The following is a 26,551-nucleotide window of genomic DNA, read 5'->3' as shown; positions in this document are numbered from 1 at the left end:
TGACCATAAGTGTCAAATCTGAGGGTGATATGCAGAACTAATATTGCTCTGGGCAGTGGGGTTGTCCTACTGGATGCACCATCCAGGAGCTCTATAACATAATTTACAGTGCTGCAGAGGTGTTAGTGTTGCTGCTCTGTTGCTAGGTCAGAGGAAGAGGTTTCATATCGTTGCTGATCTGTTTTGAACTCACAGTACGAGGTTTTAGTGTTGCTGCCCTGTTGCTAGCTCACAGGAAGAGGTTTCACAGCATTGCTGCTCTGTTGCTAGCTCACAGGAAGAGGTTTCACAGCTTTGCTGCTCTGTTGCTAGCTCACAGGAAGAGGTTTTAGTGCTGCTGCTCTGTTGCTGCCACACAAGAAGTGATTTTAGTGCTGTTATGTTGCTAGCTCAGGTTTCTAAAGAGATTTTTGCCCATTCCTGACGTTTTTATTTCTTTATTTATTTTTAAGGAGTGATTTATAGTGACACTCATCTGCATGGTTGCGAAGTTCACAGGTTTCATAAGGTGTTATTTTAAGGGATCATTTCAAACCACTAGAGGCCCATTTCAGGTAACAACTAAAATGGTGATTTTATGTGACTGATGCCAGCTGCCAAGATCAGAAGAGTAGGATCTTAGAGTAAATCATTCTTTTCATATCCTGCTCTGGGTTTTCCCAGAGGAGAAGCCTTGAGATCTCATCTCTGATGCTCATGGCTGCTTACAGATGGGATCTCTGTCCATCCGTTTCTCCACCTGAGAACTGAGTGTGTTATGTTTAAATCTAGAGTCGTATTGTTGTGCTTGCAGTGATTCTTAAAGCCAATTTGCACTTGAGCAATCGGTGACCTGAGGTTATGTCCATCGATGAGTGGGATTTGTTTCTTAATAGAATTGTATCTAATTAATTAGCTTTTAATTGGGCAAACCCAGAACATGCAAATGCAGCACATTGCGATGCAATCATTACTTAACTGCGTAAATGATTTTGAATGCGTATCTGCTTAATGGAAGGTAGGTTTTGTTTTTTTCTCTTGCATAGGAATCGTAACCTGGATTGTTTGTACTTTTCCCACTGCTTGTCTGTGTATCACACATTGAGGCTGGGTGCAGACACTTTTTTATTTTTTTTATTTTACTCGAATAATGAGGCCTGGGCATTTCTTTCACCATCAAAAAAATGAGTGGACCATTATTTCCATTTTGACTGCAGCCGATCAATCTACCTGGCCTTTAGCTTCTCCATGCTCTTGTTATGCACCGGCTGAGGGACAGCGTGGACTCTAGCCACGCGTCTCTTTTCGGATTCATTTGGCGAAGGCTCGGCCCCCGGTTCAGGACCACCAGGAGCAGCCGCGAGGACCCGCGCTTGGGAATAAAGGTTCTGCAGCAGTCGTCTCGCCCCTGTGTGAAGGCTTCTGCTGGAAAGCCTTTCAAACCCTGACCTTCTTGTCTCATTTCTGCCGGCCACTTGGCAGGCCTTCTCGTCAGCTCGGCCCACGCCCGCTTCCTCTTCCCCGGGTTCCGCTCCGCAGCCGCCAAGCCCGCTGCCTCAATCAGCACTTTATTGCAAATAGTTTCCATTTCTGCTCATTAGTCCAGGCAATGGCCGGTGGTCCAGCCTGACCTATTATAAAGCGGTGTTGGTCATGGTTGTTTGTGCTTCCTTATGTGTGGAAGGCAAGATGTGCGGAAATGGGAGAGAGCTGAACCTGCAGCTGGGTGCAAACTGCCAAACTATGGCTCTGCAGTGCTTGCTTTAGAGCTGTTGAAAAGCAGATTTTGAATTTTCAGACCAACGAAAGAGGTATACTTTCGAAATACCCTGGTGCTTGCAGCCTATCTACTTATTTACATTCATTTTAAGTAATTAGGTTTCGGTGATCTTAAGGATAATACCGATACCTTGCTTATCTTGAAATTGTGTAAATGTGGCAGTTTGCTTATAAGCTATTGATATTTATTGAGATGGATTGTTTAAGAGCATTCCATAAATGGCGCATGAATGACTAATGTTGATGGGCCGTGTTAGTCTTGGTGAGCACTAACATGGAACCGTACCTCTGAAAAACCCATATTGAACTAGAGGGATTATTGGAGGGCATATTGTGTTATCACACATTAAAGATCATTTACACATCTCACCTGACAGCTGCTTTGTCTTGTTGCCTTTTGAATAATGGTGTCATATTTTACTTAATTTGCATGATTATTATTATTATTATTTGTATTGTTGTTGTTGCTCCCAAATATGTATGAATGCAATTTCATGTGTTTGCTGCCGGCCTATTTTTCCATTTATGCTCTTGCACTTCAATGTGAGTGTCAGTCCTTTTTAGCGGTAATGCATACCTGTAGGCCTGTGGTAAGGTAAATGGGGGTTTTGCTGTGGCATCCCTTACACAGTACACCTTATATTGCTGTGACATCCCTTACACAGTGCACCTTATATTGCTGTGACATCCCTTACACAGTACACCTTATATTGCTGTGACATCCCTTACACAGTACACCTTATATTGCTGTGACATCCCTTACACAGTACACCTTATATTGCTGTGACATCCCTTACACAGTACACCTTATATTGCTGTGACATCCCTTACACAGTACACCTTATATTGCTGTGACATCCCTTACACAGTACACCTTATATTGCTGTGACATCCCTTACACAGTACACCTTATATTGCTGTGACATCCCTTACACAGTGCACCTTATATTGCTGTGCCAAATGCTGCATAACGGTGGGAGGTGATTTCGTGGGTGAACCAATTTTCTCAAGATTCATTCTGTAAACATTCCCCTTGTTTAAGTTCCCTTTATAGTCCTGCCACTTCAGTCCAGTAACTTTATTTCAGCACATTTCAGAGATTTCTGTTTCTTATTGACAGCAGAGTGTCTCAGTTGCACAGATTCACTATTGTCCAGCCGGTGACCCTAATGCTGAACCGCAGTCAATAGTGCAGTTCTGCATGCTCAGGTTCTTATTCGCAGCCGTGGAGAAACTCCCTTTATTTCACGACACTCCACTCCTCTTCTTTTTAATTAGTCTTTCATTTTAAGGCTCTCAATGGCTATTAAATACAGGGCAATCAAAACAATGGGCATGGTTATTTAAGCCTTGTTTTTAATAAATAGAGTATACCGTATAAAGTTCACTGCAGTCATGGATCCAGGGGTAGCAGATTAATGTCTACAAATTTACCTGTAAATTTATTCAAAATATTCAATGTATTGTAAAGCACTTTAATTGTATGAATTAGAATTGCACACCTTTATTTCCCTTTAAAGCTTGCCATTTTCAATTAAAAAACTTACTGTGTGGATTTAAGCATGATTTGCATGTGTGTGTATGCATTTAACTAAGAGAGAACGGAAATTGCAAGCTTAATTGGTTATAAAAATATTTCCTCTTGGTTGATTTTATTTCGTAGTGTAGTTGCATGTTAATTAGGTTCACTGACGCTCCCTGTGTAAAAGTGGAAGATAAATCTCTTATTGTTTCAACATGCTTCCATTTTTGATCATTATTACATCTAAGACCAGTTAAATCCTAGCTAGACATTTGGGAACAATATCTGGTAACATGCATAACAATTTTAACACACTGCCTCTCACCCCATGTGTCAATGTGGCTTGTAAATTGCAAAGCGCATTTAGCCAGCCAGTTCTTAGGTCAAGAAAATGCAGGTAAATATACATGAACAGCAATGTTTTTTGTATTTTGAAGCATTGCAGCTCAGAAAATGCCAAATACCCACCACCTCCCCCCGTCTGGATGGCTAAAAATGGTGTTGTGACATCTTAACAGATTTATTGAGTTTGAATTTGAACAATTCACTATCAGAAAGATGGTTTTGGCACAATTGAATTGGGTCACCAAATGAAATTAAACTCCAGGGTGTGGTGACGCAAAGCAAACAATTATAATATGTTTACGAACCCTTTGTTCTTTTCACAGTTTAGCAGAAGTATAAGCAAAGGCATTACAGAGGACGACCCAGGGTCCTAACCTGTGCATGAAGTTCTGATCTCAGAATCTCATATTTAACAAGGCGGTGAAGGTCTAACTGATGCAATTTACACACGTTTAGAAAAACATGCGTTCACATATGCCCAAACGGATACACACACAAGGCGTATGTATTGAAATGCATCTCATTTCTGCGCGTCTCCTCCATGTAGTTGGTTAGCCTCAGGCCATTTGTATGGAGCAGTGGCCTCTTCAATCCGTGTTGGGTTCATACACAGAGTGGTGCATGTCTCTGATGAGCTGTTGTTGTTTTCATCACATTGGCTGTGAGATTGAAATATCAGCTGTTTTTGACGCTTTAATTTGACACACACACGCACACACACACACACACACACACACACACCCGCGCACACTGTAAGCTGTAATGGGTACCAGTGTGCCTTAATCACAGCTCTGAATTGGGCCAGTGAACAGGGTAATCGAGGAATGTGCAGAGGGGCAGTCCATGTGGCTTACAAATCAAATACCTGCGTGTCCATGCTGTTAAATCATTGAGGAACAGATTGGAATTGGATAAGTGGTACATGTTAAGCCTTTGCCTGGGTCTAGTCAGCTGTTTTAAATATTACCTGCTAGCCACCCCCTACCCCCCCCCCCCCCCCCCCTCCCCCATTGTTTAGTGGGGCTTCACGGTGGAGATGTCCTTGTAGGGATACATCACTGTGCAGTTGTGAGGGAGTAGATTTTGGTGAATGAGACCGTGTCTGCCGGGGTTGCTGTCTCCAGCCCTGCTCCCATGGAGTGAGTAACTGATCCCAAGGGAGCCCGAATGGCCGCCATCGCTTTCCTGAATTTCACAGCTCGCAAAACACTGGAGCTGACATGCGCTCGTTCACCGCAAGCGGCTCTCATTCCTCTTATTGGCTGTGCCTGAACAACAAAAAAAATGCACATCGCCTTTCCTTCCAAGCGCGGGGGTTACGGCGTAACCGCTTTTTATGTGCTAAAAAGAAGTTAAAGAAGGAGGGTTCTCTGGACAGGAGCGATGTGGTCGGGGGAGCTCAGCTGCTGAGAGGGGCAGATGCATTTCCTCGTTTGACACTGTTTCATGTGACGGAGGGAACTGGAAAGGTGCCACAGCTCAGAGTATAACCACACTTAAGAATGAGATTGGCTCTTGTTTCTACCTGTCTCTGGAGTCCAGCTTTAATGATCAACAATTTGTACAGGACAATAATGCCTCACAAATGCTTTCAGCACTGCTGGGAATATCTGCAAATGTACCCCATGTACACCGTGGCTTAATGCATGCCTCTCATTGTAAATGTTTTTACTGTACTGTAGCGTTAACTTAAAATGTGTAAAATACACTGCAAAGACAATATAGGCTTCCATTGTGGAGGTACCTGACATTATACCCAACAGCCTTGAATGAACTATTTCAGATACACAACTCATCTATTACATAATGACATTTACAGTGTCCTGGTGTTCAATTCAAGCTGTGGTCGAACACTAATCAAATCTGATTATGACAATTGTTTCAGCATAACAAAAGTGAAACATAATTATGATTAAAAACAAAAAGACAACAAGCTGTTCAACAGCTTCAAATTTCTAACGCACATTTTAGATCTGTGTATCGTGAGAATTGAGGCCTGTAACCCACGGCTATACTCAGGGAAGTCAATAATGAATGTATCATCACACAGTTTCTCTCTGAAAGCGACGTTTAGCCATTTTGCATCATTCATGGCTCTCTGCTGGAGTCTGCAGTAGGGTTTGTGGTGAACTGAATCAAAGTGTTGTCATTTTAGCTGTTAGTGCTTTGTGACCTTTTTCATCGTAAAGAATTAAGTTATTGATCATCTGCTTTTATTAGTATTATCTTTCACCAAAAGGAAAAGGTCAGTCTTGGAGCCTGGTGTTTGTATCTTATGGTTTGGTCATTCTTGTACATCCCGGCTTCAGTCCAATGCAAGCATGGTGCATCTGTATGTTAATGTTCAATAACAAAACTATATAATCAATTATAATATGAATGTTGAAATGTGAATGAATTGCAATTAATCCGTATCAGTTCCTATACAACATGAGTTTGGTGAAATAAAAATGTTTTATTTTTAACCAACACTTTAATACATTTACTGCATAAATGTTTTCCGATAAATGTAATATTATTCTCTTTTCTTACTTCTGTAATAGCAAAGTTACTTGGAGATGAGCGGCTTGTTTCAATTGAATGATTTTGGCATAGTTCTGTTGAAAGCTGCTGTGTTCTTTTCTAAAAGCAATGGCCCTGTGCAAGCAATGGCTGACTGTTGAAAATGAGTTCTATTTGGTAGGATTGTTTTTTAGTTGGTATTTGATTAAGGCACAGAATGACGAGGGGTGAAATTGTTTCTTTCTTTTTGAAATGTTTTTTGGAATGTCATTCATCCCTCATGAAAACAACCAACAAGGGCTCTGTGGCGTAACCCCCAACCCCCGGAAAAGGGGTTAGCTCGGATTTTTAAAGGAAGATTCTGGTAACTGGAGGCTGCTTCTTACATTTTGGTGGATCACAAAGGAAAGTCTAATGTAAAAATGTGACACCTGGTGTCAGGTCCGAGTAAATATTGAATTCTGTCTCACAGTGAGTGGCACAATGGCCATCTCCTGATGCCACCTCCAGATGAATTTATCACGGAATCGACTGCACTGTGAGCATGTGCCAATATTTCACCGAGCGCTGAAAGAAAGTAGATGAAGTGTTCTCATGATCCTTGTGCATAGTTTGGACAAGCACAGATTCATCGTACATTTTTGTTAGCTCATATATTTTGGTAAATCTCATGAATATAATTATGTGTTTTTATTTCTGGGTAATATTGACGTGTTTCTTTGAGAATTCAGTGTTGCATAAATAGTTTTAATTTACAGTGAATTGCGGTCACAGAACTTGATTTGTCCACATGTAGAGAGACATGACATGTACATTACAATAGTTGATCTTTTTGTTTTTCTCCTCATTTATACAATAAAGCGAAATAAACAGTATATGTGTATATATTCTCCTTTTTTTGCATACTGTACATCAGGAGGAAAAAAAAACGATTAAACATAACCGTGCACACATACACATATAGCCTAACATTATATATAATTTATTTGCATAATCATCACCATTTTGTTTGTTTGGCACAAGTACAGTGTCCTGTAACAGAAGCTGTGCATTACACTGGAAATAATTTGTAGTTGTTTCCTTGACAGTATCAGAACTCAAACTAAAAATAAATAAAATGCCCCGTGTTTTAGATCATATCACCATGATGTCAATTCAAGAGTATGAGCGACTTGACATCACCAGAATAAAAGACCATACTTTTATGTGGAGTATTTCCAATTGGCCCTGTTCGGCTAGGTGTGTTCTACCTGTGAGGGGAGGTTTTTAATGGCTTTCGAATCTCTGGCAACTTCTGTTTGGAGGGTACCTTTTTGACCCAAATCGTTGGCCGTCGAAATGCCAGCTGAGCTTTCAGTATTGTCAGATTAATGTGGAGACATCTTTATCACTAAAATAACTCCAAACACTTTAACTCATTCTGGTAGCCACTGCATGAGTAGCCTAGTGCCATTCTCTGCATTGGCAGGATTTGAACTGTTTCTGAGTTTCCTAAAGATGGTTTTGTCCTGATTATCTGGGTGTAAACACAATGCAGTACTCTCTATGGCCTGCTACTCCATTTGCCAGTCTCTACAGTCAGCAACGAGCAGTGAGGCTCGCTGACAGAGAGACCACTCGCTCACTTCGACTCACACTCATCGCTATTCAACAGCCCAGTCGTTTCTACTGAGCTGGATCCCTCTGGAGGAAAGGCTGTAACTTTAGAATAAAGACGGTTAAAGCTACAAGTTGTGTAAGTTAGGTTGAATATGATACAGTGCAAGTTCATATCTCGCCTTCAGAGGGATGAAAAGCTATTTTATGTGTGACTACATGCTGCAACCCTGGAATATGTGAGGGTTGTTGGTTTGATGTTGTTGAAGTAGAAAAAAACATATCTAAAATCTATATCAAGATTTGCATATATATATTCTCTCAAATTAGTCGACATATAGTCTTTTAAATGAGCTGACATTCCCCTGGATTTATTAAAAATCATGAAGCCGCAGAGAAAATTATTTGTTTCAGCCTAACCATGTAAATGTCAGCACTGTTTCTTCCTGTAGCAGGATCTAACTGAGGAAGAGAGAATGAATATGCCTTTTTGTGATATGCAATATATTTCCCCCGAAATAGTAAAACATCTGGATATCAAGAGCAAAGACTACAAGTATCTTTCACACTTCTTACCTCTCTCAAGAAACCTCCTTGCTGACTTATAAGACATCCAGGTACCCATATATCTGTATTTGGCCGTGAGAACATGAAGTATCTTGTCATTGGCTGAGTGTGGCTGTTAGCGTTTCCCGTTTCCTGGGTTTTTTTTTTCCCCATTCATCAGCAAAAGGTGGAAGAAACCCTTTTCCTGTAATTTACATAATTGATCAAGGTCATTATGAACATACAAATCGGTGCATGCAACCTGTTTATAATATGTTGATGGAGGAGTATAATGTATATTAGTTCACTATGGACTGCGATTCATATGTATGTTCACTCAGTGAGCACTTTATTAGGTAGACCTGCACATCAGCTCGTTAATGCAAATATTTTATCAGCCAATCATGTGGCAGTAAATGCATACAAGCATGCAGACATGAACAAGAGGTTCAGTTGTTTTTCAGACCAAATGTCAGAATGGGGAAGAAATGTGATCTAAGTGACTTTGATTGTGGAATGATTGTTGATGTCAGACAGGGTTGCGAGAATGGTGTGAAATAAATAAAAAAAGTCCAGTGAGCAGCAGTTCTGTGGGCAAAAACACATTGTTAATGAGAGATCAGAGGAGAAGAGCCAGACTTGTCAAAGCTGACAGAAAAGGGACAGTCACACAAACAACCACACATTACAACAGTGGTGTGCAGAAGAGCATCTCTGCACACACGCGTCAAACCTCTAAGTGGATAGGCTACAACAGCATAAGACCTAGAATAGAAATTAATAAAAAATGCATACCTAATAAAGTGCTCAGTGAGTGTGTATAATATCATGATTTTCAGCCACTTGGTGGGATAGTTTGAAAGTGACACTTGCAATGAGATGCCATCTCTTCATGTCCACTCATGTAATGACCGGAGTGTTCATTTTGTGTTGTGTGTGAACGGTAAAAGCAACCCGTTGTGAAAAAGAATGAAAGCAACCAGTTGACAATACTTCAGAAATGAGGCACTTGGAAATGATTTTTGCTGGCAATATAAGATAATTGGTAGTCATTACTCATGCAGCTGTCCGTGTTTAGGCTTATTGCCTGTACTTTAAATATGATGCATCTATATCTATATTTAGTGTGTGCTTTAGAAAGTACTGTTTATGATGATTTATAATTGCCAGAGTAACATGTGCATTAAAGATGATGTCTTCACTGTTCATGCAAAGCATGTTTCACATTAATTGTACCGATAGCCATTTACTTAATTCATGAGGACCTTTTATGCACTTTTAATAGGCATTTTAACAATTACCCTTCCCTTTTAGCATATCTTTTGATCTAACTACTATGGTCCTTTTGTCCTTGACTTTCAGCAATGAGTTTCAATTCTTACAATTCAGTATTTGTTTTTACAATGTTTACTTATTACAAACATGGGATACTCCATAAAAATTGAAAAGCAAAATGGAGCTTACTCAAATTCATTTCCTGAGGTGAAGGATAGAGCATTGTAAAAATGAATAATTAAATGCATGTATATTTAAAAAAATATATAATGAATTGTACTTAAGAATGGTAAAGAAATGGCTGTTGATTTAAATGGCAATAACAATTAAAAAGAAAATTAGTTAAATGGCACAGACCTTTAATAATAAGAGAATCAATGGGGTTAATGTGCTCCTGGAATGACCGGGCCTCTGCAATGAAATCTATTTTAATTACAGAAGAAACAAGTAAACAATCGGGCCCTGTCGCTATGGATTTGAGCGAGTGAGATACGTCAGTATGTCCGAGGCTGTGTGTTTTATTTCCTATTGAGCCGATTCAGAAGGGATTCGGTAGCCTGCACAAGATATTGGGTGCGTCCCAATGCTTCCCCCCCTCCAGTTAGGAGAAGGAGACGAGTGACGGATAATACATCTTTGTGGGTATTGGTACACACTCATCCAATGCCCTGTCCATTCTGTCATTTATTGAGTGTCTAAAGTTTCTTGCTTCATCATGCTGGCAAGGAAGTTGATATCAACACATATTTCTGCAGGGTGCCTAGACCCTCCTGCTATTGAGCAGAGAGGACATCTTCATCACGTGTCTCATTGTTTATAAAAATAATCGCTTCCTGAACTTATGGAATGCTATTAAAAAAAAAATCTTTTCCCAGGTCTTTTTTGGCTCTGGCTGCACTTATTCGGTATATACTTGATGGAGAGCAGAAGTAAAGAATTTCGCCTACTTTGACCTGCTAGAATTTACCATCACTTGTTACTGTAAAATGGCGTGTCTTTAAAAGGATCGTTCGTGTACTGTATGTCTGTAAGTCCGTAAGCTTCACATACACTGTACTAATATGACGCTGTGTTTTGTTTGTGCATTTACTCCAGTTCTCATCATGAGTGGAGGGGAGGACACATGACCACTGTATCAGTGAAGACTGCAGGTGCTTCAGAATGTAATGGCTGTTTACTCGACTGAGATGATCACCCCTCTGTCACAGCAGGAAGACGTGTGTGCAGCGTTTTCTCTGAGAATAGCATCATGAATATTACTATGATTAGAAAAGCAGGGTCTTGTCACAGGAAATTGAGTGTCTGACTGATAAAGTTGACTTCTTTAACAGTGACGGTGGCAGCACTGTACGTGCTTATAGCCCTCACCCCTGTGGCTTGCTCAGTGCTCCTAAACCCCCCTCTCTCTCTCTCTCTCCCTCTCCCTCTCCCTCTCCCTCTCTCCCTCTCTCCATCTCTCCGTCTCTCCGTTTCGTCCTTTGTGGCTTCTTGTGGATTTCTTGATGTGAGCTCATTCACCATATAGTATGCTGAGGAAGTCTTAAATATCATTTTTCTAAGGGTATGATTTCATCATTGTTACAGTAACCTGATGCCTTTTCTCTATACCTTTAGAATAGAGTTGGCCAGTCTACCATATTTTCCCTAGGATATTGTTGAGGAATCCATAGGTGAAAAAAGAGCAATGCAGATTTTATTGGCTGGGGTTACTTAATATTAATCAGAGACAGCCTGTCTGCAGAGATATTACTGTGGGCTCTGTCAGGCATCCAGGCAGTGCTTTGCCCCAACAGGCAACAGCATAGACCTACAATGCACTAAATCTGGAACCGGCGCAGTCTTCGCTAATGGCTATCATGCCTCCATTGGCGTATTGCAGGCTAGGTGCTGAGATCTGGCTCGCTGACATGGCAGTAGAACAGAAGTTATGAATTGTGCATATTTTCCCAGCATCTAACACAATCTTAAAGAAAATCATAGATGACGGTCAGTGCAACACATTTATTTCCCAGGGCAGGCTACCTGTATTCATATTTCAATGCAGCTCCACAGAGGCCCTTTCCACATCGGGAATTTTGACGTTTGACATGATATTTTTTTCAGTGGGAACACAAGTGCAGTTTCAGTCAAACTGAAAAAGCATGGAGGCTGGGTGTTAATGGGGTTGAGGGCACGTGTCAGAAGCCGACTGTACACAATTATCCTGCTGAATTGTTTTCCTGTGAGGGCTGTCATCATCAGGCATTATGATTGAGTTACACGTTTATTGCTTCCTAAGATTACCGCGCGCTCAACCTGCTGTTTTTCTTTGGAGTCTGCCTCGGTATCAGGTGGATTGAATATCTTTGTGCTTAACTTGATGTGCTCACATTGTTTTACACCATGATTTATGTGTCTGATGTGATTAGTATTTTGAAAATGTGAAAATATGTAGCACTTTATTTTTTTGTTGGTTTATAATTGTCGTAAGCCAGTGCACAGTGAAGGGATTTACTGTAGATGGCACACATCACAGATTTGTATTTATTTTTGTTTCAGAAGGAACAGGCATCATTTTCGGCTAGAAAAACAAAAACAATAACTACTTACAGATATTCACTGTGAAAAATAAAAACATAATTAAAAATATTTTATCTCAGCAGAGTTACCCCTTAAATGGATTGTTAAATATTGTTGATAATTTACACATGCCAGTATACTGATATATCTCTTCGATAATGATTGAGGTGTGATGTGGAACATTAATCTTGGCAGGCACTTTGTGATTTTTGCTTGTTTAATAAGATGCTTTCTTTTATATGCCACTCAATCAAAAGGATCCATCTCTTTCTTGATTCATGTGTGGCTGCTGGCTGGTTTTAACTCAACTATTTATTCCCTTTTTCAAATGAAGTTATTATAAAGTTCAGTCAATTACACAAAACATTGAAATGATCTAGATTGCTGTCTGTCACTCACTGAGGCTAAGAAGTTCATTGTTACTGTTTAGAGTACTTCATTAAATTCACATAGCCAGCAGGTACAGTGCCGTCATGTTTACCTGAAGCAGTGTGGCGGTGTCAGGTTTGTTGCAAAGGTGATGGCACAGGCTTGTCATCTGTGTTTGTGGGTCATCTTTTGAACTCCTGACATAGATAAACAAGAGTCGCATCAATCTTCCACATCTCAGTCAGTGTTCGGTCTCTCAACTGGGCAGAGCAGAATCAAGGAAATTACAGTGACACTAAGTCCCATAGTCCACTAAATTAGGGGTTAAATGGTGCCCCTGCTCTTAAAGATTAATGTGAATGACTGGAGCACCGATTGCCAAAATTAGTTTAAATGCTTGTAACTTGATATACAAGATGAATTGGGTTCAGTTTCTTAACCATTACCACAGCAGATTGAATTATTATTCAAGTAAAATTCTCAAGTTAATTATCACATGAGTCTGGGTTTTTTCAGTGTGTGTTTATTTATTTTGTGTTTGTCTGCTTGTGTATTTTTGTCATTTACATCAGAAGCCCTTCTGCTTTCAATAGAGAGATAGCTCAGTGCATAATTCAAAATGCAGCGCTCTCAAAATGTTCAGTGGTTGCTGAAAATATGCTGTGATGACCAGTAATTATGAACGTTTTTAGTCCCATTCTGTCTTTCCGTCTGTGATGTTTGAAAAACCCAGTTTGCGCTGCCGCTAAATACTGTCATTACTAAGTGTAATAGTGTGCCGACACAGCAAACATTAGCGGTGCACAATTACACTGAAGACTGATTTCAGTGCTCATGCTTTTTTCAGTGCCTTATTATACACACTTGCCTAATAAGCATCTCTGACGGAGTAAATGGCGGAACACCGTATTCTGTCTGATTAGGATCCATTTCAAAGATGGCTGACCCCCCATCCCAGGAGGAGTATATAGATGAGTGATTAAAAATAGGTCTTGGGACAAAGTGCAGATTTCTTTTTCTTTTCTTTTTTTTTTTTTAAACCGGTTTTCATACATTTTGGTTTCACCATGTACACCTTTCAGCTTTTTTTATTTATTTTATTTTTATACGTACCAGGCTTCATCCTTATTTCAGGGCACCATAATGTTTGGGACAAATGGCTTCACAGGTGTTTCTGATTAGTCAAGTGCGTTCAGTCGCTTCTTTAGTGCAGGTATATGAGCGTTCTGAATCTAATCTCGCCTTTGGAGTTGGTTATTGCTATTCGTCAACATGCGGATCAGAGTTGGACCAATGAAAGTCAAGGAGAAATAAGAAAAAAACACACATAGGCCAAACAATAGGCTTACAAATGTGAATGGTTTGGTAAAATTGTGGAGTACTATAAACAATATACTACTAAATACTATATACGTGTAAACATGTAAAGATAATTAGAATCTTTAGAAAGAAAATGTAGTTTATTGTGTTATGTGTTAGAAGGCGGTGCACACAGAGAGCACCTCGTCTCTGCCTCCTTCCTGCAGCACAGTAATGAACGGAGAATTGTGCGAGCGCAGACCAATTTACGCACTGGGAGATTGGCTGGACAGGGCAGAGTCTCAGTCATGTTTGCTTAAAAACAGCAGAGGCTCCCGAGATGAATAGTTCCAGAAGAGGTCGACTTGCTGTTCCTCCTGCGCCTTTCGTAATGATCGCACAAACGGAAATTAAGTGCACAACACACTGAAAGCAGTGTGAATGTTTTCATTTCAATGTTTAATGTATAAACATTTTTGGTTTGATTTCTTTATTCGTCTCAATTTGTTTGAATTATGACTTCTCAATTTGTTCAGAGCATGCAAGTTCAAGCAAGGGTTTTAAAGAGATGTGCCTCCCCCGAGTTTAAATGTAATGACAACATTTTTCTGTGCACACAAATGTCTTGGAGAATGTAGTTGTTTTATGTAGCCCCTCCAAACGATGATATTTAGCGGCGTGATTTAGGACATTGTGTCTGGTTTTGTGTGCATGTGTGTGTTTAACTTAGGCCTGACCGGCACATAAGGAACCGACTGCTTCTCAGAATGGCTTTCCCTCTCTCTCCCCAACCCCCACGCCTGTCCTCGCGCCTCTCTCTCCCTTTGTCTCCCCCTCCCTCCCCCATCTCTCTCTCTCTCTCTCTCTCTCTCTCTCTCTCTCTCTCTCTCTCTCTCTCTCTCTCTCTCTCTCTCTCTCTCTCTCTCTCTCTCTCTCCCTGACATGTCTGAGATTTTTCTTTTTCTGCTGAAAGTGAACCTTGCTCCCTTGAGCAGGACTAGCACAACATGAGGAGTTTGTGGAAACACAAGCAGGGAAGCATTTTAAGCAGATGATAGAGTTCACTGTGCTGTTTACTGTGGCCACAAACCAAAGTCTTTAGAAATTGCATCCAATACACAAATCACAATTTTTTGTTTTTTGTTTGGGGAGAGCGACTTTTATAGCCCCATAACTCTTAATCTTGTATGTCTTTGTGTTTGAATGTTTTCAAAGCAGTGGTCAGTAGCAGGACACATGTATCAATGTAAGAGACTCCCTTATAAGTGGATATTTCTTATCAAGAGGCAGCCATTGGCTAAATGAAGTGCATAGGCCTTGATACGAGAGCCAGTGTTTGAGGTTTCAGCCTTTAGCATTCACGTATTCAAAGCCAAACTGTCTTCAGATTCTAAAATAAATAAATGAATAAATTTGGCTTGCCAATGTGGTAAGAAAATTTCAGTTGTCAAGCAAAGAATACCCTAAAAAATATTTTATACTTCAGAGAAACAAAAAAGATTCCAAGTCACCTTAGAAGATTAAAACGCATGTTAAGACGCTTGTTTTGCAGTGTGCAGAACAGAAGCAAGGGCACTCAAAGTGATTCATACACACAAGGTGTCCTGCTCAATACACAGCTTTTCTAACCCTCAGCTATTAAGTTAGTCTGGTTTCATAAATGCACCATACAAAAGAATGACCGAAAAAATGTGAAAGCAAATAAAAATATAAGACGGTGAGCTCAGATTGACAGTTTCTGAGCAACGTTTCAAACCTTTGGGCAGCTGGAAGTGGGTTTGACATGGTCTAGTGGCCCCAACTACCTCATGTTGCCTGTATTTAACTGTAGCCTATATTTTTGATGTATTCACGGAAACAAAAGTGCCACCCAGATAGTGTGCAGAGTAGCATTACTTTCTACTGCTACTGGAGTCACTGCATGCATTGTTTATGGGTGGTTTCAAAGACGGGAGTGAAATGGTCTTGTGTTTCTTAATCAACTGCTTTGAAGCCCGGAAGCCTTGCCAGCCCTCACGACTCCCTTTGACTAAAACCTTGTAAATTAGCGCAATTAGTGCAGCATCATCCCGCTAATTAGCTCCAAGTGTCCGCCATGGGGGCTTAGCAAACGTCTGGAGGCATGCCGTGGGATTCTGCACGCCACTCTGTTACCAAACAAACGGCGCCTTGCGGGACCCGAGGCACAGCGTCTTGGCCCTCCTCTGTAGGGATGGATTATACAGGCCTGGGCATGTTACTATGCATCTCTGTCTCTGTGCTTTAGTGTGTCTGTGTGTGCCTGCATGTGTTGCTTATTTTCCTCATGCTTTTATCCAAAGTGACTTACAGTTGATTAGAGTAAGCACGCCTCTCAAACAGTTGCTCAAGGGCCCAACAGCTGTGGCTATACTTAGGCTTGCACCAGCTAGTCGCTAGGCTGTTGGTTGCCCTGTGGTTTTTCTGAAAATATAAATGTATGTGAGAAGTCAGAATAGTATAGGATTTTTTTTGGTGGGAGTCTAGCCCCCAGAACCGTATGTATGTCAGGGAATGGGGTTGGGCAGGATTGGTCCTCACCAGTAACAAAATTAGGCACCTCTGATGTGCTGCTCCTGAGTGTTACATGTTTGACGGTGTGACAGAGAAGAGGTTTGCCTGTTGATACAGCACTGCCGTTGCTGACCCGGGACTGTTCGGGAGGAAAGCCTCCTCAGCTCCCTCATATGTGCCCGTGGGATAAAGGAAACAACCCGGCAGCAGAAACGAGATACTCATTACCGTCCAACCTCTTTCACTGCGTGAGGTATCCTTCAGCTGCCACACGCTGAGACTGAAATGACAGCATACATAAGTGGCAGCGTTCGCTGACGGAGTTCAGGATCAAACGGGGCGAAGCCGGCTGCGCCGCTGCAGTAAAGCGAAGGGCTCTCGGACGGACGGACGGACAGACGGACGGACGGACAACGCGTTTAAAGCGCCTGGCGAGCGGGAGGCAAAGTGGAACCCGGCGTAATTCTCGCCTGGCTTTGGGCTTTGTGAAGGCAGCCGAGCCCGGCCTGGGAGATTGCCTTGCTGAACGCCACGCAGCAGATTCCCAACTGTCTCAGACCGCTTTAGATGAGAGTTGGATTATGGAGTGACCTGCGATGTCTGTGTCATATTGTTCTGTGCTGGGTGCATTATGCCCGGCTAAGTAGGTGTTGGGTCCTGAATCAGAGAGGATCCTCATACCTCCATCAGTCTCACCTGTATTATGTACAACAGAGGAGGCAAGGGGAGAAATTCTGCCATATATAGGCATCTTATTTTTAATGTTATAGTATGGTGTGTATGTGAAATGCATTTTTAGGATAGGCTTTTGGCTAAGCCAAAATTTGGATTTCTGTCATTACTGTCATTTCAAAGAGCCTCCACAGGCAGAATTTTACAGCCCTTCAAGCTCATTGGAAATGTCCTCTATCATTAATGACGGAGTAGTGTGTTTTTGGGTGTGTGCTGTATTGTTAAATAAGTGTGTTTTTGGGTGTGTGCTGTGTTGTTAAATGAGTGTTTTTCTGGGTGTGTTTCAGGCGTAAAGATGCAGTGGACCCCGGAGCATGCGCAGTGGGCCGAGCAGCACTTCGACATCTCGTCCACCACGCGCTCCCCGGCACACAAAGCCGAGGCGTACCGGGCCCACCTACAGCCCAGCTACCAGTACGCCTGGGCCAACGACGACATTTCCGCACTGACCGCCTCCAACCTCCTGAAGAAGTATGCCGAGAAGTACTCTGGGATTTTAGAGGGCCCTAGCGAAAGGGTGCTCCTGAGCACCTACGTGGATGCCGCCCCGGGCCTCCTAAACGGGAGGAAGTTGGAGGGAGAGACCTGGCAGGAGGGCAGCTTGTATCCCATGAACTGCGTCCCCGACATCATTTCGGCCAGCAAAAGCGGGGCGGCTCCCCCCGGCCCCCCGGGGGACGTCTCGGTGAGTATGGGTGGCTCCCCGGGTGTGGCGGCCAGCCTGTCAGAGCCCAGCTACTCCGGCGGTAACTGCAGGAGCCATGCGGCCTCCGGTCTCCACTCCGACCTCCCGTCTCAGGAATACGGCCCAGGGTACAACGGCTCCTACCTGCACTCGAGCTACAGCAGCCAGCCTGCTCCTGCCCTCCCCTCCCCGCTGCACAGTGCCGGACTCCTCCAGCCCCCACCTCCCCCACCCCCTCCCCCTACTCTAGTGCCCAGCTACAACACTGGGTCTCCGAATCTGTCCGGCTACAATTACCCCCCGGCGGGGTATCCTCCGCAGACTGCAATTGCCACTGTGTATAGTCCTGGGGGAGCAACCCCTTCCTCTGCCTACTTGCCCTCGGGAATTGCAGCACCCACACCCTTGCCCCCTTCCAGCCTCCCTGGCTACACCTACCAGTCCCATAACCTTGCACCAATTGCACCGACACCTTTGAACAGCAGTTCAGCCAACTCGCTGAAGAGAAAAGCTTTCTACATGACGGAGCAAGGAGAAATGGACTCCAGTTATGGAAATTTCAACTACAGCCAACAGCAATCGAGTCACAGCCCCATGTACAGAATGGCAGACAACAGCATCTCAAACACGGGCAGGGGGAATGGATTTGACAGAAGTGCTGAGGCGTCATCTTTAGCATTTAAGCCTACGAAGCAGCTGCTGCCCTCTGATCAGCCGAGAAAATTCAGCAGTCAGTCAGGCAGGGCACTCACCCCGCCGTCTTTCAGCTCGGCCAAAGGCTCCAAGTCGGGCGAGACGTTTGGGAAGTTCTCGTCTCCCACTATGGGCGAGCACGGCGACGAACACAGGCAGCACCTCTCGCACTCCATGCCTGGGTCGACCGTCCGCACGGCTACCTCACCCAACCACCCTGCAGAAGAACAGTTAAAGAGCAGTGACCCCCACCTCCTGGATATTGTAACCTCCGAGGTCGTCCAGCAGTGCCACCCAGTGGACTGGGGTGACATTGCAGGTCTGGAGCTGGCCAAAGCTACACTGAAGGAGGAGGTCCTATGGCCCATGATGAGGCCGGACATGTTTAGCGGGCTCACCACGTTGCCTCGGACTGTCCTCTTGTTCGGACCTCAGGGAACGGGCCGGATGCTTCTGGGCCGGTGCCTAGCTAGCCAGCTGGGTGCCACGTTCCTCCGGATCAGCGGCTCCGCCCTAGCAACCAAGTGGCTCGGAGACGGGGAGAAGATCATCCGCGCCTCGTTCCTGGTGGCTCGGTGCCGGCAGCCGGCCGTGGTCTTCTTCAGTGAGGTGGACGTGCTGCTGTCAGCACAACTGGCCGAGGAGAGCCCGGTGAACCGGATCAAGGGCGAGATAGTGGCACAGCTGGACGCCATCTTGACCTCAGCCGAGGACCAGGTGCTGGTGGTCTGTTCCACCAGTAAGCCCGAGGAGATTGACGAGTCCCTCAGGAGGTACTTTGCCAAGAGGCTCCTCGTCCCTTTACCAGACAGCACAGCCAGGCACCAGATAATCAGCCAGCTCCTCTCGCAGCACAACTACTGCCTCAGTGACAAGGAGGTAGGGCTGGTCGTCCAGAGGACGGAGGGATTCTCGGGCTTGGACGTTGCGCGCCTGTGTCAGGAGGCGGTGGTAGGTCCTCTCCACACCCTGCCAGGAGCGGACCTCTCGGCCCTTCTGCCCAGCCAGCTGAGGCCGGTCACTTATCAGGACTTTGAGAACATTCTTTGTAAACTTCAGCCCAGTATATCACAGAAAGAGCTTGACACTTACACTGAATGGAACAAAATGCACGGTGGCAGTCAGTGAAAGAACGGGGCTGAGAATGAGTACTGCTAAAGAAGGATGAAGGAAAGAACCCTCTTCACTCGCAGTGTAGAATGACGGAAGGGGGACAAGGAGCTGACAATGCTGCCCTTGTCGAGTGTCACAAGAAGTGGCTTTAAAGGAGAGCCGAGAAATCTACAAGTGAGAAATGGATCAATCTTATTTTGATGCTTGATGTTAGGCAGTACCACTTGCAGCGCTGCAAGTGGAGGTGACTTCAAGAGAATTAAAACCCTCTGCATGTGTATATATCATTCTGCTGTTCTTTAAGTTTAGTTGCTAACAAGTGCCTGAAGTGGTGCTTTATCATTTTTTATTTTTTGTTTGTTTGCCTCACAATCTAAATGGGTGGCATGTGCTAATATAAAGAGCTTTAACTTCAAACATGGGACTAAAGTTATGGATTTGCTGTTGTGTTGGGAGAGTCTGGTGTTGGCCATTGTAAGAATATCGGTATTCTTTCATTGTGTCTGTTCTGTAGTATCATGTGGGAACAGAAGAAAACAAGAAGGGTAATTGCGACGTGGACCCAAATTTATGTACTTATTTTCTTTTGATGTTTTGTTGGCTAAAAACTCAGGAAAGTGATTGTGATTTGTACAGTACCTCAAAAGGTTGTGTCAAAAGCACTATGTACGGCTGAGAGTATTAGGCTAGGAATCTACTTTATATTATGTAAAACGTTTAGGTTTACCTCAATAGATTGACTAAAAGACGAGATGACTATGAATGTACCAGAAGTACTCTGGAGTGATGGGAGAAAGATGAGAGGAAGAGGTTTTACTTATCTTTACCATTTAATTACTTTTTTTATTTTATTCTACCAACGGTTAACGTGAAGAATCATGTGAATTAGTTTCATTTGGTTTGTGACTTTGTGACTTGTCACAGATCAAAATGTTTTCTTGAATTCTGATTTGTTTATCAGTACTGAATACAAAGTCTTAACTAAAGCTTTCATTCACATTATGTGGAAAGTGAATGAGAGGCGAGCTTGGACAGAGAAGCACAGTCTGAGATGTAATGCCGCCAGGCCAATACATAGGAATGACACAAATCAGTACCAGTCGTACTGATGTCCCCTTTCTCAGCGTAGGACAGGAGAGAGCCAAGTTAGGACATTGGTATATTGGTAAAAAAGAAAAGAAAAAAAGGCTATGGTGTTCTCCCAAAATGGCAGATCTTAGATTCTCTGCCAATTTCTGCTGCTGCTGGTGCTGCTGGCCATTCTGTTTGATACATACGGATTATGAGCGCCCTGATTTCTGTTCTACCTCAGCTCACTACTGTTCTCTCTCCGAAAGCAGAACAATGTCAGAGTCTATTTGTTTTTATGTTTACAATTACAAAAATGCTTGCTTTCACAAGGCACCTCCGTCTTGTCATCTTCCGTCACATGCTGTAAATACTGTACACTGGCCAAGATCACATGACCAATGACATCATTGCTCTGGAGGTGTTTTCCATTGGCTTGTGTTGCTCATTCCCTTCCTGTGTTAATGTTGTTACACTTTAAACTGTTCTCACTGTGGCAGACCAGCTGTGGGCATTGTGCCCAGTCCGGCGAGCAGTGGGAGATGCCAGTAAAGTCACTCTGCTTTTTCTTTAACTGCATGAGGAAAGAAAGGCTTGTGTTTGAATGTATTTTTTCTTCTTGGTATTTCATTTTTATTTTCTTGAAGTAGTATGGAAACTGTTGCTAAGCACTAAGAGTGGTTTAGTAGTACCACTTAATACCACAGGACGTTTCAAGAGCAGTATACTGAGGGCAGTATTTTGTTCTACCAAAAATTTCAAGCCTGGATCTGATGTATTCCTCATTGGACTTTTATTTTTAATTTTTAGGTATCCTACATTTTCATTTCATTTCATTAAATGAATAGTTTGGATGGTTTGGAAGGCCTGTTTTAAATTCACTAAACTAAATATTTCTCTTATCGAAACTGTTGCCCTGTGCTAACCCATAAATTGACCTTCATTAATTTCAGAATTGCTATGAAAGGCCAGTGAGATTTTATTGATTTCATTTTGCCCAACTTTAAAACACTAACACCAATGAGTATTGCACAAAGAAACTATCAGATATCATTATTTAAAAGAAAAGATTGATCAGGCCTACCTGGGTTGTCTTTTATTTTGGCTGGCTTAATGTACTGTAATCTTGAGTTTGCGAACAATTAATGCACTGAAATCGTTTTCTGAGATTAATTTGTTCTTATTTGTCCTCAAATCCATAGCACATTCAAGAGTATTTTTTATGATTGCCAATCCTTATGGTAATTGTTTTTTTTCCTTTTAATACATGTAAAAGAAAATAAGTCTTTTTAAGCCCAAAAGCTATAGGTATTGTTTTGTCTCCATAGTGTTCACTGGTAAGGGAAACCCAAAATGTGAAGTGTTCATTGGAGTGGGATGGCTGTTTACTGCAAATGTATTTACATTTCTCCCATCATTAAGCTCTATTGTCTGGTGTTTGAGAATTGGGATTATGGGATGGCAACATCTTTTGGATTACGGAAAATTTAAGACAGTAATCGTTCTAGAAAGCATAATGTTTGTTTGAATGATATTTATGCTTTGATTGTACACCCGACACTCAGCAGTTCTGTATTTTTTGCATTGTTTGTATGCGTTGCAGTGTACCTCTTCATATCTATATCATTATAGGAGATCAAGAGATTGGACCAATCGCTTGATCCCAGAGTTTGCACCATGATGATATGTTTGATGTAGAATGCACAGCAACAACATGGCTTTATCATGGGGAGATGCAGCTTATACAATGGTAAATATTTATGTAAAAATGAGACAGGAAAGATGACCTTCTGAAGTACACTACGGTTAAAAGCACATCCATTCCTATTCATATTGCAGACACAACCAAATCACTTGAATCTTATTTTAAATTTTTGTCTGGCTAGGTTTTGTACAATAAAAAAAAAAAACGACAAAAGATGTTGTTTTCATGTTTATATATTGTTTTATATTCAAGCATTGTTCTTTATAACCATTTCTACCTCATTGCTACATATTGTACATGTAGTATTTATTTTATGTCTTGAATGTCATGCATTTGTAAAAAATAAAAAATAAAAATAAAGTGACGGAAGGGGCAAAAATAAAGTTGAATAAATAAAACACAATTAATTGTCCTTGAACTCGAGCAGTCTACCGCAGAAAGACTGTCTATACTGAATGCTATTAACAGCAGAATTTGTGAGACACATTACTGAGCGTGCGAGTGAAGGTGATGCAGACTTACTGAATATCGACGAAAGATCTCATTGCGAAACTTCTGAAATTCTGGACTGTATCGGTCACCTGAATGCAAATTAAATTCAGATAAATATTTACATTTATATATAGCTGCTTTTACTCTGTGAATTGTAGTAGTGCACATGTGAACGTGTATGTGTGTGCATATACAATTGTGTGTGGACGTGTATATATGTATGCATACATGTATGTACTGTATGTATATGTATCAAGGGGCACCACATACATGTTTATATGTGTGTATATATTGCCATACCTACAGTCAATTTTAATGTATTTTCATGTAATCTGAGGCGGAACAAGTACAACAAGACCTATTAAAGATCTGTTCTTGGAAACCTCAATCTGTGCATTGCTTCTGTATCTTCGGACGCACCTCATTAGGTTTCTGTTGTGGTTTTATTCAGTGTGCTCTGTCGAGGATGTGTGTAACATGTAATTCCACAAGTGTTCTTTCTGGTGAGGGTGTGAACTTACCCAGAACGGCATAAGATTTGTCCGCTTCAACGAGTTTCTTATATAAAATATAAAACTTTATAGAAAAGGATGAGTTTATTCTGAAAGGCCTATACAGTGCACAATACTTATTATAGCTTTCCCCACTTTCAGGGTTCCCTTTCTTTCTTGCTGTGTCTACAGTCAAAAGATCATTTTTGTTAAACATGATTTTGCTTTTGCAGAAACCAAATGTGTTCTTATTTCACTCATTAAAATGTACCCTCCATTTCTCTCTGAAAAAAAATGACTAGCATCAAGTAATGAAAGCTTAAATTACCCATCACTGGCATAATGAATTCACATAATTTGTGAGCATTATTAATGTAAATTAGACATTTCTGCTTTGGACTTTTTGACGGTATCATTATATGGTTGATGGTCTGTGCGTAGGAAGCTGCTGTACAATTAACTTTCAGATCTGAAAAGAGTTTTCAGTCCATTTTGTCCTCACGGGCATTTCCGTTGTAATTTGTTGCATCTTATCTTGGGTGTGTGCACTGTAATGTTAAAGAACCTGTCGAAATGTACGTATTTGTAGGGAGTTTTTTTTCCCCCATGAAACCTTGTCACAAGGGACTGGCTTTGGTGAAATAAATAAAAACCTATCAAAATCCGTAACTGTTGAAGAAGATTGTGAAAAATTATTTTTTATGAGCAGTATTCTTCTGTAAATACGAACCGTGGTCAAGTAATTTAAAGTGGACTCCATAGAAGAAGCATACCTCAAATAAACATTCTTACTTGAATCGGCAATGTAGATTTTTAAGCATTATATTTTACTGGTGTATTTTACTTGCGTTTAAGATGTTTGCTCTGTGTGTTTTATTTATACAAAAACAATTTTGTCACTGCACTATATGATATATACCATACTATCTTAAATATGTAAGTATATAATATATAAATTCTAGACAAATGATTAAAATTATTGGTTATTTTTTCATCTGTAGTTCGTCCCCTGCTGAGACAGGATTACACCAAGGAATCTGAAAAAGTTTATTTAACATTGCAGGAGCAACTGTGAATGTGACTACAGCAAGTCAACTGCTCCCTAGCAACTGGATATTGTGTACAGAACCAGCTGCTGACCTACACGCTGCTGTGGTTTAGGACCACAACCATCCCTGGGCTCCAGAATTGAAGTTTAACGCTTTCCTTGGTCTGCAATCGCACCCAACTACCCCCTCCCCCCCGACACAATTGTTACTGTATTAAGCAGTATACAACGGGTTTGATATTGGCAATGTTTCAAATTGGCATAGTGATGCTTATAATTTCCTGCTCAAAAAAGTCTAACTGTGTAACTTCCGCAATGCTGAAAGATGTAATTATGTCTGGATAGAATGAATAAAAGTCATGAAATCCTAAGTGGAAAATGAATAGGATATCAAGAGGTTGAGCCTCTATCCGTGAAATGTTAACCATGTGTTTGTGCTATGTGTTGTGTACTCTCAAAATGTGAAAAACGAGATGAAACCTGATCCAACTCGTGGCGGCTTGTTGGTGGGCCTGCGCAAGCTGCACATGGTTTCCTCCTGTACCTCAGTGTGTCTCTGTGCGAAACATCACAACACAGCGCCTTTGCATCATACATTTCAGGAGGAACTATGTTTGCCTTTCCCCATGGTTTAATGCTAGGACCTTCCCCTTTCTAATTGTAATAGTTTTTTTATTATTATTATTTATTTTTTATTTTTTTTGCATTAGTGAAGCTTTGAGGGCTTCTGATAATACAGTGCTTAATGGCATACCCTAAATAGGGAGAATATGAGTTCATGGAGAATTGCTGCTAAGGGCCATGTTCTAGGAATGACAGTCGGTTCCAAAAATAATCTGTTTTTACTCTATTTTGTTTGTTCTTTTCTGAGTGGAAAATGCTTTTTGACCAACAAAAGGGTCAAACTCATTTTGAATCTTAAAGGTATCAGGCTGGTGGCTGTGGTGGCTAATGAAATCATCCACCAAAAGCGGTGCTGGCATTGATTTCCAGCACCACTATAGTGTTTGCAAAAATGTATATGATGTATAAGTTAAAGCAAGGAAACATTGCTATGGGCAAGGATTGTGCACATACCATTAGTTTGTATTCTATTAAAGCTTCTATATGGATAATTTTTGGATAGATATAATAATGTGATAATGCTTTTGGACTTTTTAATCTCATATCTGCCTTTCTTCTGAAATTTGGGATGGGTATGGGGTGGGGACTGGCTTATTGTTCTATGCTATTAGCTTTTTTTTTTTCTATGCTGCTCGCGTATTTCTTACTCAATAGCTTTCATTAACACACAAGCTACAGTAACATTCTTCACGACGTTGAAGTTTTTGTTTCTGAGAACACGAGGGGTGGTATTTTTGCTTTGCAGTTCTGAAAAAATCACATATGACCACATTATTGGTGAGAAGGTTCAAAACAAATCCACAATGATGTTGAACACAAAGCCATGCCCCGGCCTAATTATATCCGTGTTCCCATACCTCTGCAGCCGTGTGTTTGTGTGAGATTTGGAGGGCTCCTGCTACATACAGCCAGTGGGGGATCCCTTCCTCATTGCAGTCGGCCAGCTATGCCGGTTTGTTATCGCAACAAAGGACTGAGCAACTGGTGCATCCATCGCATGCAGACCTCGAGCCTACAGTCAGCGACCGGCCGGCCTCCACACCACGAGGAGAGATGCAGATGTGAATGCTGACTGCGCAAGTGTGGCTGGGAGAGGCTCGTATGAGCCCATTATCTGCCCGAGCCGCGCCATACCCCGCTGTGTGCATCGGTACAGTCAGGGTCCAAACCCGGGACGCGTTCCCAATTATTTTCCGAAGAAGGAATAGTATAAACATCTTTACGCTATGTGGTGCTGATGATTTTTACAACTCCCCCGGCACCGATTTTCTTAGCTTCTGGTTGAACTTCCATCTCATTTATGGTTTATTTATTCCCAAATGTGCCATTGCCGTGTAATATATCAGCAACATATAGTATTTTCAGTAATTTAACATGCATATGAATTTTATAGGGCTTTTTTAATGTACATAAACAAGATGGCTTAGAAGTATGGATAGACCGGTTATAGCTATTTCCCTTTTTGCTTATCACCTCTGTCAATCATTATTGCAAAGAGATACTAAATATAGTAGAAAGAAAACTCTCTTAATGGGACCTGTGAAATAATGGTAATGTATAAGTCATATTTGAACATTCACATGTACGTATATATGAG

General features: G+C 41.7%; 1 protein-coding gene across 2 annotated transcripts in view; it reads left to right on the top strand.

Moving 5' to 3' along the window:
* The window catches only part of LOC133117066 (fidgetin-like), a 47,001-nt gene extending 27,460 nt beyond the window's left edge, over window positions 1–19,541 (top strand). For both annotated transcript variants that reach the window (XM_061227162.1, XM_061227163.1), the window contains one exon: window positions 17,323–19,541. In XM_061227162.1, coding sequence (XP_061083146.1) covers window positions 17,323–19,541 — 2,219 coding nt within the window. The remainder of the gene's footprint in view (window positions 1–17,322) is intronic.
* The last annotated feature ends 7,010 nt before the right edge of the window (window positions 19,542–26,551 follow it).

The sequence above is a fragment of the Conger conger genome, chromosome 17, assembly GCF_963514075.1.
Source record: "Conger conger chromosome 17, fConCon1.1, whole genome shotgun sequence".
In the NCBI taxonomy this organism is placed as follows: domain Eukaryota; kingdom Metazoa; phylum Chordata; class Actinopteri; order Anguilliformes; family Congridae; genus Conger; species Conger conger.
The sequence above is the reverse complement of the archived record's forward strand: the minus strand, read 5'-3'. Positions and strand labels throughout refer to the sequence as shown.